General features: G+C 34.3%; 1 protein-coding gene across 2 annotated transcripts; it reads right to left on the reverse strand.

Annotated features, from left to right (window-relative positions):
• Window positions 1–1,394: 1,394 nt before the first annotated feature.
• Window positions 1,395–14,075, reverse strand: LOC133286845 (protein RGF1 INDUCIBLE TRANSCRIPTION FACTOR 1-like). 2 transcript variants are annotated; one of them, XM_061484342.1, is made up of 5 exons: window positions 13,962–14,075; window positions 13,337–13,431; window positions 10,621–10,884; window positions 1,808–1,951; window positions 1,395–1,692 (listed from the first exon to the last, which is right to left on the reverse strand). In XM_061484342.1, the coding sequence occupies exons 2-5, from the start codon at window positions 13,373–13,375 to the stop codon at window positions 1,540–1,542; spliced, it is 600 nt and encodes a 199-aa protein (XP_061340326.1). In that variant the 5' UTR covers window positions 13,376–13,431; window positions 13,962–14,075; the 3' UTR covers window positions 1,395–1,539. The 2 variants fall into 2 exon arrangements, with proteins under 2 accessions (XP_061340326.1, XP_061340325.1); XM_061484341.1 differs by having other exon boundaries at window positions 13,872–14,067.
• Between the last annotated feature and the right edge of the window lie 1,383 nt (window positions 14,076–15,458).

Below are 15,458 nucleotides of genomic sequence, written 5' to 3' on the forward strand. Positions count from 1 at the left end.
ATGTGAGTATTTTTGAAATTTAATTTAAATATAAAAAGTGTAAATTTAAAAAATATATTTAAGAAAAATAAAATTACAATTAAAGTATATATAATCAATTTAGATAGAATTTAAGATAGATACATTATGTATCAAAAAAATAGATACATTAAAAAAATATCTCAAATTATAAAAAATATATGTATGACTAATTTGAAAGACAAAAAGTTTAAGAATTGTATTTTTATAAAGAAAGTAATTTAAGAGATTAAACTACTCTTATTTTACGATTTTTTTGATGAGTAGATAATATTGTATGAAATTTTTTTAAAAAAAGAAGTATATAAACCACTAGAATGAGTTAGTGATTAGGAACTTGATCAGTTCAAAAATATTTGGAATGAGCACAATTGAGTAGCTTGATCTCAGATATTTCAGCGCTCAATATATAAGTATAGGTTGCATGATAATTATATAAATATTTAAATATTTTTGCAATATATATATATATGAGTGATTTGGTGAATTTATAAATAAATTATATATATTTATGTAATGTTAATTCGGCTTGAATTGAGACATTTTTCAAAATTAGAAATAAAATTGATACAATCGAATAAAAAATGCAATTTTTCATATTTATAATTTTCGATTTATTCAGTTTTTAGCTTGTTGTTCAGTTTTTTGGATTTTTATTGGATTGCACCACATTATGAACATCATTAGTGCTATTATTTGTTTAGTACATTGTTAAAATAAAACAAAACTTGACATGAGATTAAAAAATAATATTTTTTGCTTCTATTAAAAAAAACTAAAATTAAATTAAATAAAATTAAACTATTATTTTTTATTTTTTTATAACAAACTATTATATTTTATTCTATTCGACACTATTGATACATAAAATGCTATAATTTAAATGCTAAAAGACAAGGCTTGTTGCCTTTGGAGCATGTCACGAATTGGAGTTTGGGTAACAGCCTTTTATAAAAATGTAAAGATAAGACTGTATACAACCTCCATAAGTTGGAAGCCTTGTACATGAAATTTGTCTTCTTTTATTTACCCTAAACTATCAACCTCTCCTCTTATCTTTCCTTTATTTCAGGAAATATGCAAGGGATATTTCTAATGCAGAATAAGTAAAAATTGGAGCACCTGTAATTCCTAGATTTCATAATGAGATATAGTCAACCTCATCTCTTTGATTTTCTTCCTTTGTTTCTGTAATTTGATTTTCTCCATTTTGTCACATTTTCTTTAACATGTTGTACTCTTGACACACAGGATAATTGCATCACTCTCTCTCTCTTGCCATTGCCAATGACATTTAGACTGCTCTAGCATTTTTAAAGAAACACTATGAGAATTGCAATCCTCCCAGCAAATAGGTGAAATAACACCAACAACAACAACAACTTAGCTAGAATGTGATACATAATAATCTGATACAGATAGTAGAAGCCACAACAAAAAGTTCAGAATTCAGGATATTTAATAATTTCATTACAACATGACTAATAGATTCATTGTCTAGATTACATGAACTTGAGGCTTTTAGAAGAAAGGAGCTCTACGGGGTGTTGTTCTCTTTCTTTTGTTAACCCACTTAGAGGGTTCAGTAGTTTCCTCCTTGTTTTCCTGATGAAGACTCAGGGTGGAAATGGAGGCAGGAACTGAATCATTAAGCTTGCTTAAAACAGCTTTGACCTGAGAAAGTGCAGATACAAAAGTTAGAAAACACTAACTAAAAAGTTCAATATAGAGGGAGGGAGATGATGGGGAAAACAGGATTAAGGGGTGATTGTCAAATTACTTTCACCACCTTGCAAGAAATGGAGCAGTAGTCATATAAATCAGGCTCAGCCAACTTTCTACCACAGATATTGCATGCCTCATTCCTTTTTGCTGAACCACAGTGTGGAAGAGGCTTCAGAGCAATAACCAAACGCTTATTGCATTTGTAGGGCTGCAACCAAAGAGGAATAGAATAAAAAAGCATAGTAATGGTTTTGGTTGCAAAGATTCAACTTTCTGAACCCAATATTCAAGTTTTTTAAGCATTGCTAAAATGCTGTAAGGACTGCTGATGTGTATTAAAGACATAAAGTCATAAACAATGCATTTCTTCAAGAATGCGATATGGCCTCCTAGTTATTCCATCAGAATATTTATTGAAGAAAAACATAGCATTTCTTTTTTTCTGTATTTTTTTGTTAACTTGATGAAGAAGACAGGTTACAAAATTTAAGGATGTTGGCCACACAAAAATATGGCCAATCAAATCCCATAATTTTAGGAAATAAAACTAGAATCATTAAACAAGAAAACGGAATATCTTAAGGTTGACTGACTTATGGGCCTAATCAACCTAAACTAGGAAACAAATTATAGGAATAAATACAGAATATAATCAACCTAAACTAAGAAACAAATAATTGGAATAAATGCAGAAAAAATAGAATTGATTACGTGGAGAATCACACGTGACTGACAACGCTCCCCCTCAAGTAGGAGAGTAGATGTTGATCATTCCCGATTTGTGGCCAACCGACCGCCAACTCTTCAAATCTAATGCTTATGCTTGACAAGGCCTTGTTAGCACATCTACTACTTGATAACTGGAGGAGAAATAATTCAATTCAATACGACTCAAGTCAATATTTTCCTTAGTGAAGTGCCTATCAATTTTAACGTGCTCAGTCCTGCCAATATGAATAGGGTTCTTAACTATCCCTTTTTGATGTCATGTTATCGTAGAACACCTTCATTGGCAAGTCGTGGCAATAGTTTAATTCCTTAAGGAGTCTTAGTATCCACATTCCATCACATATTTCAAGTGCTAAAGCCCTGAATTCTGTCTATGCACTACTCCTCGCAACAACTGGTTGTTTTTTACTTATCCAAATTACTAAGTTCCTCCACACAAAAGTAGAATAACTTGTAGCAAATCTGTTGTCAACTACTGAACCAACCAGGTCATTTGAGTACACTTCTACACCTTTATAAGGTCCCTTTCTGAAAAATGATCCTTTAAGGAATCATTTTTAAGATATCTCCCGATTCTGTACACTACCTCCAAGTGCTCATCATTTGGTTTGTTCATGAACTAACTCAATGCCACCTTGAAAATTGAATTCTCGACAAGTGTGAGTTAAGATATCTCCCATTAGCCTCTAATATTTCTAAGTGTCAACTTCGTAACTTTCTAGTTTGAGATTAATACAAATCTTTGGAGAAATTCACCCAAAAGCTAGCTTGTACGGTAGGAGAGCTCAAAGTCTATATAAACACCACATTAGATCCTTATGTTTCCGATGTGGGACTCCACGCCCCATACCTTGCAATTGGATCGTAACATTCTACCACCCGCTGCAGCCCTAGCGCCCACGTGGGTTGGCTTTGCATTAGTCTTTTACTAGCCCTGGACGAACATTGCAATGTCAACATCACCATCCACGCCGCTCGATTGCAACTGGGAGACATAGTGGAAGGCTCTGATACCAATCGATATGAACCATAGGAGAACCTCACACCAAAAGCTAGCTCGTAAGGTAGGAGAGCCTAAAGTCCATATAAACCTCACACCAGATCCCTATGTTTCTGATGTGGAACTCCAATTCTCATACTTTGCAATTGGATCGTAATAGAGACCTATTTTGTAGTTAGCTTCCATGGGGTGTATGCAAGTTTACACCTAACATACATGTTTCCTCAAGTAGGTCTAGTGTGTATTTCCCTTTCGAAATGGAAATGCTCTCTTTGGTTCTTGTCACTTCCATTCCAAGAAAGTACATTAAGACAGCCATGATCTTTTATTTCAAAATCACCTACTAGATACTTCTTTAATCTATCAATTTCATCAATATGGTCTCTAGTGATCACAATATATCTACATAAAAAAGATCACTCCCAATGAAATCCTGACTTGCGAGGGTATGAGTAAGGAAAATCTTTGTACACAGCCTTGCCATTACATTTTTACACAAAGGTTGTTTCCTACATTCGAACATATGACGTTTTAGTCACAAAAGAAAAGGTTTATCACTGCTCAAGACTTGACCTCTTACAATATCATCCACACTAACAATTAATATTACTAATTTTTGGTCTAGCCCTATCTTGACAAACGGAGTGTGATTTGTTTGGCATTGTTTGCACCCTTGAACCTCGACTATAGTGGTGAATCTTTCAAATGGTGATTGCTTGAGATTGACTACATAGGAATTTATGAAGTTTAAACACATTTTTAGAGCCATTTTAATACTCCATCCCTTGTGGAATTCCCTCGTAGATGCCTTCCTCCAAGTCTCCATTTAGAGACACATTTTTTACATCTAACTAATGAAAAGGCTAGTTAGGCTTATGGCAATAGAGTGTAACACTTTAATCGTGTTGAATTTGGCCACGAGTGCTAAGGTTTCCTGATAATCGACTCCATGAGTTTGTGTAAATCCTTTGGCTACAAGTGTAGCCTTGTAACAGTTGATGCTTCCATCAGGATTATATTTTTATGAGAAAATCCACTTGCATCCTATTCCTACAAGTGTGTTGTCTGGTAGAAGATCAACTATATCCAATGTTTTATTCTTCTTAAGAACAACTAACTCTTGTTCGATGGCATTCCACCATTCTTCCTTCTTTGCTGCCTCATAAAAGTTGTTACGGATTTTCTCAAGCGCCACGCTATTCACAAATGTTTACAACCTTGAAGATAACTTATTATAGAAATGAAGTAGTTGATTGCATGTTTAATATAGTTTCTTGCCCCTTTTCGCATGGAAATAGCCATATCCAACTCCATTTGGAACTAGAAATAAGAGAAATGGCCTAACCTTGCTTAAGACATATGTTGCCTTCAACATCTTAAACGTATCCTGAAGTATTTTGCTTTACCCTCTACTACCTTATGGCTGTGAGGATAGCTTCACCCACGAAGTGTTTGGAGTATACGAGGTAAAAACGAGAGATTTGACCCCTTCTAATAGGTGTCTGTATTTTTCCTTTCCGCAAACCCATTTTGTTGGTGGGTATTGTCACATGAGCATTGGTGTAGGATTCCATGATTTTACAGGTATGAGGTTAGTTCAAGGTTGAAGTAGTCCCGAACATTATTAGTTCTTGGGATTTAAATCTGAGTTTTGAATTGGTTCTGAATCAACATATGAAAGGTTTTAAAGACTTTTGTGACTTTAGAGTTTGTAAGAGACACACCCATGTTAGCCTAGTTTGGTCTGTGAAGGTGACGAGCCATCTTGCCCCATTAAAGTTTTTCAGTGTGGCTAGTCCCTATACATCACTATTTATAAGTGAAATCAGTTTATAAGCATGAATCATGATAGCTGTGTGTGGGATAAGAAGATTTTACATGCTTGGACAATTTGGCAAATTTCATGACGACAAAAGGATAATTTTTTATCCAGTAAATCAGGATACAACCGTTTCATGTAAAGGAAATTTGGGTGGCCTATGCCACAACAGTACATCATCAATTTGGTTGACTAAAGCATATTGGGTCACTGTTTCTTTCGGCATCCTTCCGGGACTTTGTTTGGTAGAGTCAAACACACATCTTAGCATTGTCAATAAGGTTATTGAACTGCAATTCAAATCATGAATCATAAGATTTAGAAACATAATGAAGAATAGCTTAAAATGCATCATACAAACGATGTATTGAATATAAAAGCTAAAAATTAAAAAATTCATAATACATAAGCAACCAAATTTCAAACTAATTATTCTCCCACTGATCAATCATCAATTGAATTTGAGAGGCTCTCTTTGAGAAGTAGCAAGGGATGCGCGAGGAACAACAAAAATTGGAGGTTCACGAATCGACTGAACACCGAGATACACAATTTCTAAATAGTTTCGCCCAATTCAGGCATTTCGTGTAGCAATTCCAACCACCAAGCGGTTCGGTCTGCGATTTGTATCGTTTTGATTGCGAATCAGATCAAAATGTACGATACAAATCGTGAATCGTACTCTTTCTACAACATTGATGCCAATCCTCTTCCCCGATTTAAAATCCCAAAAAAAATCCAACACACTTCAAATCTCAAGTAAATTTGATGATGGGTAAAAGATTGCATGTCAATTGAGGAACAAACAAAACATCTTAAGTATTAAGGCCTCTGATAGTTTTACAATCACAATGCTACTAACTTCTGCTAAATCACCATCAGCTCCTGAGTCAACAACCAAAGCATTGAATTTTCTAGTTTAAGCATGCAAGGGTGTCAGAGGATACTTGCCTATGCTATTGCACCAATACCCATGTGTTTATCTAGATTGTGAGCATTAAACATCTTTTGGATGACCTCCAACTGTTCTTTGCTGAACATGGCAGGTTCAAGAGCAGTATGTTTCTATTCCTCTGTGGATACCAGGAGACATCAGTTTTCACTTGATTGCCTAGCCTTCAAATTGGCAGGCTTTCCATGTAACTTCCAACATACTTCTTTGGTGTGACCTGTTTTATTGCAATGTTCACACCATAGTTTACCATTCCTTCGAGGTTTATTTTCAGAGGTAAAGTTTCCCCTAACAGCAAAAGTAGCGCACTCTGAGGCTAATTTTGTATTTTGTTGTCTGTGAGTCAATTGTTGCCTACTATATTCACATTTTACCTCAACAAACACTTCTTGAATTGAGGGTAATGGGTGTGTGGCCATGATCATATCTTTGGCTGCATCATACATTGGATCAAGGTCCAATAGGATAAATCCTCCCTCTTCACAATTTTCTTATAAGAGGCTGCACCTACGGTGTTAGTCCAATTATGATCTTCATAGAGAACAAGTTGTTGCCAATACTTCACCAAGGTGTTGTAGTACTAAGTAACATTATTATCTCCCTGTTTCAGATCCTTCCAGATACCTTTATCTAGAATAATGCAACAATGTTATCTACCTTGGAATAGGATTCTCGTACAGCATCCCATATTTCTTGGCTATCGCGTCCAGCGTGCAAGTTTCTGCAATTTCCGTTGTCGTGGAATTCCCAAGCCAAGACATAACCATATTGTTCTCAACTTTTCATGTCTTGTATTTCAGATCAAACTTCACTGGCTGAGCACATTCTTAGTAAGGTTATCTTCCTCTCCATGACCACAGACAAACATCAGTGCAAGTGTATCTTCTTTATCTTCCTTTCCATGTATCTTCCTCTCACTTTTTCTCTTTCATCCGTTCTCTCTCTCACAGCTTCTCTTTTTCTCCTTCATTTGTTCTCTTTCTCTCTTACTATTTCTCTCATTATTTCTCTCTCTCTCTCACTCTTTCTCTCACTCAAAGCTTTGCTTCTTCGTTCATGGCTTCCACATTGAACTTCAATACTATAAGAGAGAAGTAGAGAAGGGAAGAAACCAGCGCGATAAAAAAAGCAAGAGACGCAGAAGAGAGACGCACAACAGAGAGGCAGAAAGAGAGAGTGGGTTAGGGTTAAAACCATAAAAATACACTATTGCGGTGAGATTATTGCGATTTTGGTGCGGCGCGGCGCAGATGGATGCGGTGAAGCTCCGCAAAACGCAACTGATGATAACATTTACGGACCACATTAGATAATTGGTCCCGTTGAACTGGTGTCTTGGTAATCATGAGAGGTGGATTGACGACACCCATAGTAGGAATGGGGTGATGTTTGACTGATTGTCAGAGGTGAGCGATGTTTGAGATATGATGGAGGACGTCTCTTGAGACGTCTGTTAGGCACTCATGATGCCAAATCAGATCACAAATTCATGGTCAGGCCCTCAGTAGAGAGCTTTGATACCATATAGAAAAACAGAGCAGTTTTCTATGAAGAAGATTGTTACAAATTTAAGGGTGTTGACCACACACAAATTTGGCCAAAAAATCCCATAATTTCAAGAAATAAAACTAGAATCATCTAAACAAGAAAACAAAATATTATAAGGTTGACTGACAAACGGGTCGAATCAACCTAAACTAGGAAACAGATAAAAGGAATAAATAAAGAATAACATCAACCTAAACTAGGAAACAAAAAACAGGATTAAATGCAGAATAAATCAACATTGATCACGTGGAGAATCACATGTGACTGACAATCACATATATAGATGTGATTTGAACTTTTTTCTTTTGAGATTGCTACCAATTGATCCGGTATTATTTGTTAATACACAATGCAAGACAACTGGACACAACAAAATGATGTGGTTGGGAATGATCCCCACGAGAAAATATTAACCAGAGGAGAACTAGCTGACAATTAGCAAAAGATGTAGTGATAACCAGCGAAGTATTTTGTCTACATTTCTGATTTTCATGCCCCACCAACATATCCATACAGGCTTTTTGACCCTTATGCCCCTTAATTAATAATTAATTACCAAATTGCCCCTCATTCAAAACTATTTCGAAAATTTACCCTCCCCAACAAACATAACACCAATCTGCCCCTGTTTGACCGTTGACCACGAAGCCTACCCGGGTACACCATTACCTACCCGGGTAAATTTTGAAACTTTTTATCTACCCGAGTATGTAGGGGTGTACCCGGGTAGAGTTCTTGAATCTGGGAAAATGTTTGAATTATTTACCCGGGTACGGAGCAGTGTACCCGGGTAAATCGCGTCCAGAAACCCCAATATGTATGGGTTTCGGCCATTGTTGCGAGGTATAGGGTTTTTGAAACCCCAAATCTTTCTCTCTTACCCTCTCTAATCCGAAACATCACACATATTTCATCTCATCATTTCAGAAAGCTGAATCTTGGTGGGACATTGAGATTACATCTCCACACTCCCATTTTGTGCTAAAAAATCCGAACCAACCTCCAAACCCAAAACCTAGATCTAATTTTTGTGTGAAAGATGAGTTCAAGTCCAAACATGGTTCCTATAGTTGTTTACTACAATGGGAGGCATTTTGAAGGTCCGAACGGTGTCCGATTTGAAGGAAAAACAAAAACAATGAAAATCAAAGTGGGCACTACATGCAATGAACTGAAGGAGAGAATTCTTCAAAAAATGGGGTCAGAAGGCATACATTCCATCCACCGCATGATAGCCAGGTTAGAGACTGGAGTGGATATGGATACAATATACTACATTGGAAACGATATAAATGATGATGAAGATGTGGAGTTCGTAACAGATGCGTTTGTTGAATGGAAAATATTAAAATATATTGAGATATATGTTGAAGTTGATGTTGGACAATCTTCATCTTTACCGGTGCATACAACCACTACTGCACACTGTACCGGTCAAGAAGATACAGTTGTACGATCTTCTGCACCTCCTCAGGTAGCATGGGATGAGGATGAAGAGGATGAAGACGAGGACTATGTGGACAGCGAAGATGAGGGAGAACCTGAAAGTGCTATTCCAGAAGGTGATTCGTCAGACACTGACGTGGACGGTAATTTTGAGGCTGACATGAGCGCCGTAAGTCTCGGTACCCCAGCCTTGTCACCACTTCATGTCGACCCAGTCAGTAGTGGTAAGTTATTAAATTTGAATATTTGCTTTAGACAATTTATTATTTGTGGTAAGTTATTAAATTTGACATGATCTTTAGATGCAGGGTCTGAGGAGCCATTCTGGAATGAAAGCCAACATTATTCATTCATTAACTGGGCGTATGACATACAAATTGATAAAATAATTCGGACAGAATCAAATGATATAAACGAAAATACAATGAATCAGAACAGAAATCATAACATAATTGAAAAAACTGAAAAAAAAATGCACCTTTGATCGATTTCAATCGGTAGAAGGCAGAGAGGTTGCAAGGTCCGCGAATGATGATCACAAACAAGACGAATTAGTGCAAGATTATGCCTGAAATCGCTCAAGATGACACTCCTCCAGCAGCTCTACTCGGGTACCCCTTTTGTGGGTTTTCGAAATGGGGCTGCTGGGGTATTTTAAAACCCTACCGTCGATGTTTACCCGGGTACACTGCTCCGTACCCGGGTAAATAATTCAAACATTTTCCCAGATTCAAGAACTCTACCCGGGTACACCCCTACATACTCGGGTAGATAAAAAGTTTCAAAATTTACCCGGGTAGGTAATGGTGTACCCGGGTAGGCTTCGTGGTCAACGGTCAAACAGGGGCAGATTGGTGTTATGTTTGTTGGGAAGGGTAAATTTTCGAAATAGTTTTGAATGAGGGGCAATTTGGTAATTAATTATTAATTAAGGGGCATAAGGGTCAAAAAGCCTATCCATACATGTTGTACATAATTATTAATAGGACAGTTATTCCCAAGGTCAAATGATAGAAAAAATCTTAATAAAAAGTATTAGCAATAGGCACTTAAGCTAAATCCAGCAAGTTATGTCCTATATAAAAAATGAGGATCACCCAACAACACAACAATAAGGAAAAGGAATAAATAATGCATTTAAATTAATTCTCCATTGTACCTGTTTTCTTGTTGCGTTTCACAAGATAGGCAATCAAGAGTCAATCAAGACTTGCCAAAGAGATAATGATCTCTTGCAGCTTCTCCATATGAATTTAAGCCAGTAATATTATCTTAACAAACTAATCAATACAAACACATAAATGTGTGCTCCGTTGCATAAGATTTGGATGCTACATATGAAATATTCGGTCAGAACCTTAAAGTCAAGGTTGGATATCATACCTGAATTTGTGAGCAGTCAAAATGCTTCTCCATAGCAGCAAGGGCGACAACATCTGTGAAAAGGTGTCTATAGATTTTAAGCATCTTGTGCTGGCAATGAGTACTCGATGAAGCGCAATATTGGCAAACTGACACACTGCAGTTTATACAGTATTTGTTCAACTCATTCCTACAAGAAGGATGAGCTGTACATGGGTCAAAGAAAGCTTTGCTCAGAAAATCCTCAAGCCACTTTGGCTGGTAAGCTTTATCCACTTGCTCATCCTACAAAGTAAGCCATATCAGTAAAGCTTACACTGAAAGGTACAGAAAGAAACTGTTATGAACCCAGAAATCGGTTCTAAGTTTTCAGATAGAGAGATGAGGAAAACAGAGAACAGAAATGAAAAGGAAGTGCATTACAAACTACAAAAAACGAAAAAGGAGAGAATTTTCCTCCAAGAGTCACTGCTTTGTTTTACCTACTAACAAATCTGAATGACCTTCTCATCTATCCCCTTTGTATTTATAAGCCTCAGCTATTGCAACTCTAACCACCTAACTAATTCTATAACTACTTCCTGCATCCTCAGAAACCATTGCTTATCCTTCTACCTTTTTTATAACTTTCACTCTTAACTTTGTTTTAATTTTCCATGTCACCTAAAAGTCGACTGTCCTGCTTAAATGTTGGCAATTTTGTGGCTGGAAAGATACTTCGTTACAATTGATGCGTCGAAATGTCCAAACTCACTTTGCCGCCTATTAGTGTTGTCTTTTATGGTCTTACCATTGAAACAGAAGAACGAAGTACACATGGAGCTACCGCAAATAAGGCATTCTATTACTTCTAAATTACAGGCCAACCAAAAATGAGAACAGCTTATTCCACATAAAAATATATAGAAATGAGTACTGAGGGTGTAGAGCTTAATAGGAGTTGAAGATCAGGTTGAAAGTAATTTATGGCGAAGCAATAATTATTTGTCTTTGCTTGAGCACATTTGTTATTCAAATACATCAAAAGCTAAATTATAGCAATTTAACATGTGAAACTTCCATATGACTACAACTAAAAAAGATAGTAAGAAATGTTTGGTATTACAATAGAATCAAATGTATGAAAATATTCAGTGCAGTTATTCTCTGAAATCATTAAATCTTCAGTATTTTGGTCATTCTATGCTACTTCTTTGACTAGCAATTAGTTTAATTGCATCGAAAAAAAGAATTGGAATCTAACTTCTCTCTTGATGATTTACCAAGCATCAGAAACATTAAGTGCTTTGGAACTTAAAAGAACTAACCATGAAAAAAAAATTCTTCAAACAACACCCCTTGACAGAATTTTTTCAGTGAAGAGGGAAATTGTTAACAGAATTAATAAAATACCCAAGATAAAGGAGTATTTGCTAAATACTGCTCGAATTAACATAAAAGGAATATATAGGAAAAAATTTCTGGTCACATATCCATTACAAGAGCTAAACCACTCTCTATTAAACCTCGACTAGCGAGGGTGGGGTGAGGGCAAGAAAATCTTTGTAAGCAACCTTATCCTTGCATAATTGCAAAGAGGCTGTTTTCCGGATTCGAACCCGTAATCTTTCAGTCACAAAGGAACAACTTTACCATTGCTCCAGGCTCACTCTCTTTATCCATTAGAAGAGCTAATCATGAAAAAATAGTCTTAATGACACTTCATTGACAGAATTTTTTTTTAGTAAAGAGGGAAATTGTTGAAAGAATAAATAAAATACCAAAAATAAAGGACTATTTGCTAAGTACAGCACAAATTAACATAAAAGTAGTACATATGCAAAAAAAATTGGTCACAAACCTTGTCCACTTTTTTGGATGAAGAAGCACTCATCATTTTGATTAATGCTTCAGAATGAAAAGATGTTCCCGGAGGAATCCCAGATTAAATTTGATGAATTTGACTAATTAAGAAGAAGCAAAGAAAGAGAGGACTAAGCGTTATCCTAGGAAGCAAACAGTCAGATATGATGCTAGATTCCTAACCAAAATGTGTTCATATATTTCAGTAAAGAAACAATGATGAAATCGAGGCATTTCAGTTAATCTTCTTTATCTTATTTGCGGACTGCAGGACAGGTGTTTATTCGGCAATGTGGCTTTAGTCTGCTTCATCACTCAACAAATTGTAATTAGTAGAATTCAGTTTCATTTTTATAATATCCTTCCTTAGAGAGATAGTATATAATCCAGAGTGTCATTTCCATGATGCACATTATTACAAGATAGAGAATACATGTATAAAATTTGGCTGTTAACATCTTCATGCAGCCATAAATGACAATTGGCAAAAGCACCTGGGTTTATGCTCATTTTCTCAGCAATTTTTAACCTTATCACATGAAGCCCACAGAGAGTGCATTCTTTGTGCAAAAAAGACAAAAAAGTAAAAGAAAAAGCCATGAACTTCGGTATTAATCACTAAAACATCAGTGGAATAGGTTTGTAACCGCAATGACCCTTTACAGACAAATCTCAAATTCCCATACACATTTTCCATTTCAGAAGATCCTGAATTTCAGATAAAGTATAAACAGTTACCATCAAACTGAAAGACTAAATTAATTATCCTTTAAAACTAAGATCTATGAAAGTTTGCACCTAATATTTGTTCATACTTCATTACAGCTCACTTGCTCAAAAAATAAAAATAAATAAATCAAACAAAGTATCAACTTTATGATTTCAATGTACTTACCCATGAGAGAATGGAAATGCATTTGGATGAAAAACACATGTTTGGTCTGCATTACCCTCATTGGTATTGTTTTCCTCAGTTGCCTCCATAGTTGTCTGCAAAAGGGAATAGTAGGTTAAACCCAAAATTGGTACTAAGAAAAATTATCATGGAAACATATTATTTTATTTAAAAAAAAATAAAATTTTCAAATATTTAAAATATCACAACATTCATCTAATTAAAGTGATGATTAAAAAAGTAATTTAATAATTATTTATTATCGTCAACTAACTAAATTAATAATAAAAGTATTTTAAAAAAAATATCACAGTAATACTTCAATATTTTAAAAAATAAACTTGTTTGAGAGATATATAATATTCTCAGTCTCAAAAGTAAAATGGATTAAGACAACGAAGTAAAGGGTGTTTGGTAATGTTATAAAAAAAAAAAAAAAGGGTGTTTGGTACGCGGTATAAAAATTATATTTTTAAAAATTAAGACTTTCGAATAAAAAAAAATTTCTTCTCTGCCTATCGCTCCAAGAGTGCACCTTTATCGTAGCTTTTTGTAATAAGCAATATATGTGCGCTTTCACATAGCGAAATTATATGAAAAAGTTAAATTTAATAGAAGAACATACATAAAGGAACAAGGATTTTCTTTGGATCAATCCAAGAAACAAAAAAGCTAAAAAGTAGTTTAATGTTGAAGTTTGAGGTCAGGGCTTGTCTGTTTTCCTTTCTTTCTTTTTTTCTTTCCTTTTTTTTTTTTTTTTGTCTTTTTGAGGGTTGCACAGTAACATTTATAGCAGGAAACAGAGAATGAGAGAACCATATATGCTGGGTTGGGCTTCTAGTCATAATGGGCCAGACTGAATTCTGATTGTAAGATAAAGAGTTTAATTTATTTAGCAAAAAAGAGTAAATTTATAATAATATGTATAGTTTATTATTTTTTAATCCTATAATTTATAAATATTTGCTCCAACTCCCTACCTGCATCTTAATATACTTAGTATAAAGTATAATTTTTTGTAATGTTATATTGACATATGATTTTGATGATGATTTAAAATAATTTGCATTAATAATAAATTAAAATTAAACTCTCTAGCTAATTATATTGTACTTTTATATGTAAATATAAATATTTATTTATATGTCAATATTATCTATAGTTATCTTGCCCTTATTTTTTAAATTTAAGGGTTTATTGGCTCGTTTTTAATTGGGTCAGTTAAATTATTTACTTACTCATAAGAATTTTATCTATTTGCAGTTTGACCTTAAATAATTAATATAATTATAACTTAAACATATGATTGTGCTTAATCATATGTAATATATTTATTTATTTCTAAATTAATATATAACTGATATATATATATATATATATATATATATATATATATATATATATATATATATGCGCTTGCGTGCGTGCTTGTACGTTGAAGCATGTGTAAGTAAACATTATTCTTATTAAGTCCTAAAATATCCAAAATGAAGATGTAAGATGTTAATAGCTCGAGTACTAAATTTTTTTTTTATTAACAGCTCGTTTTTATACTGTACTCTCAGTCCTAGTAATCTTATGCGCATGGAAATGAGACTTGCATTATATATTATCTCTCTAAGGAATGATGGTATAAAAATGAAACTGAATTCTGCTAATTATAGTTTGTTGAGTGATGAAGCATATTATAGCCCATTGTTGTTGAGTGCTAAGAAACATCTATGCTGCAATCAGCAAATATAATAAAGAGTTTAAATATATGGGCTGTAATTGATTAATTTTTATTTCCTTCAAAATCATAAAAACAATAACGATTAATGCAATTAATTAGTTAAAGACATTATTTGTAATAGAAATGCCAAAGAGATATCTGGTTTAATGATTTCATAATTTTGATTTAAAAATTAAGATTGTGTTATCCAAATTATATTTCCATATCACAAAATGATCACAGATAGAATTTTATTTTGATATTCTTATTCATTTGATAAAAACTCATGACAGTTTATTTAATTATAAAACACACGTTGCACGGATTTGGATCCTCTCATGTGAAAAAGTGATCATGTGGTCATGTTATTTGATCATAACCATTCATTTAAAAATTATACATTTTTTTCTC

Source organism: Gastrolobium bilobum, unplaced genomic scaffold (assembly GCF_033153095.1).
Source record: "Gastrolobium bilobum isolate Gb01-03AN ecotype WA unplaced genomic scaffold, APGP_CSIRO_Gbil_v1 utg3261, whole genome shotgun sequence".
In the NCBI taxonomy this organism is placed as follows: domain Eukaryota; kingdom Viridiplantae; phylum Streptophyta; class Magnoliopsida; order Fabales; family Fabaceae; genus Gastrolobium; species Gastrolobium bilobum.

Coding starts and splice junctions, on each gene's coding strand:
- LOC133286845 (XM_061484342.1), bottom strand. CDS start 13,375: ATGTGTTTTTCATCCAAATGCATTTCCATTCTCTCATGG. Junction 1,952..10,620: donor TTGACTGCTCACAAATTCAG/GTATGATATCCA, acceptor CTTTGGTTGCAG/CCCTACAAATGCAATAAGCG. Junction 1,693..1,807: donor ACTGCTCCATTTCTTGCAAG/GTGGTGAAAGTA, acceptor GCACTTTCTCAG/GTCAAAGCTGTTTTAAGCAA.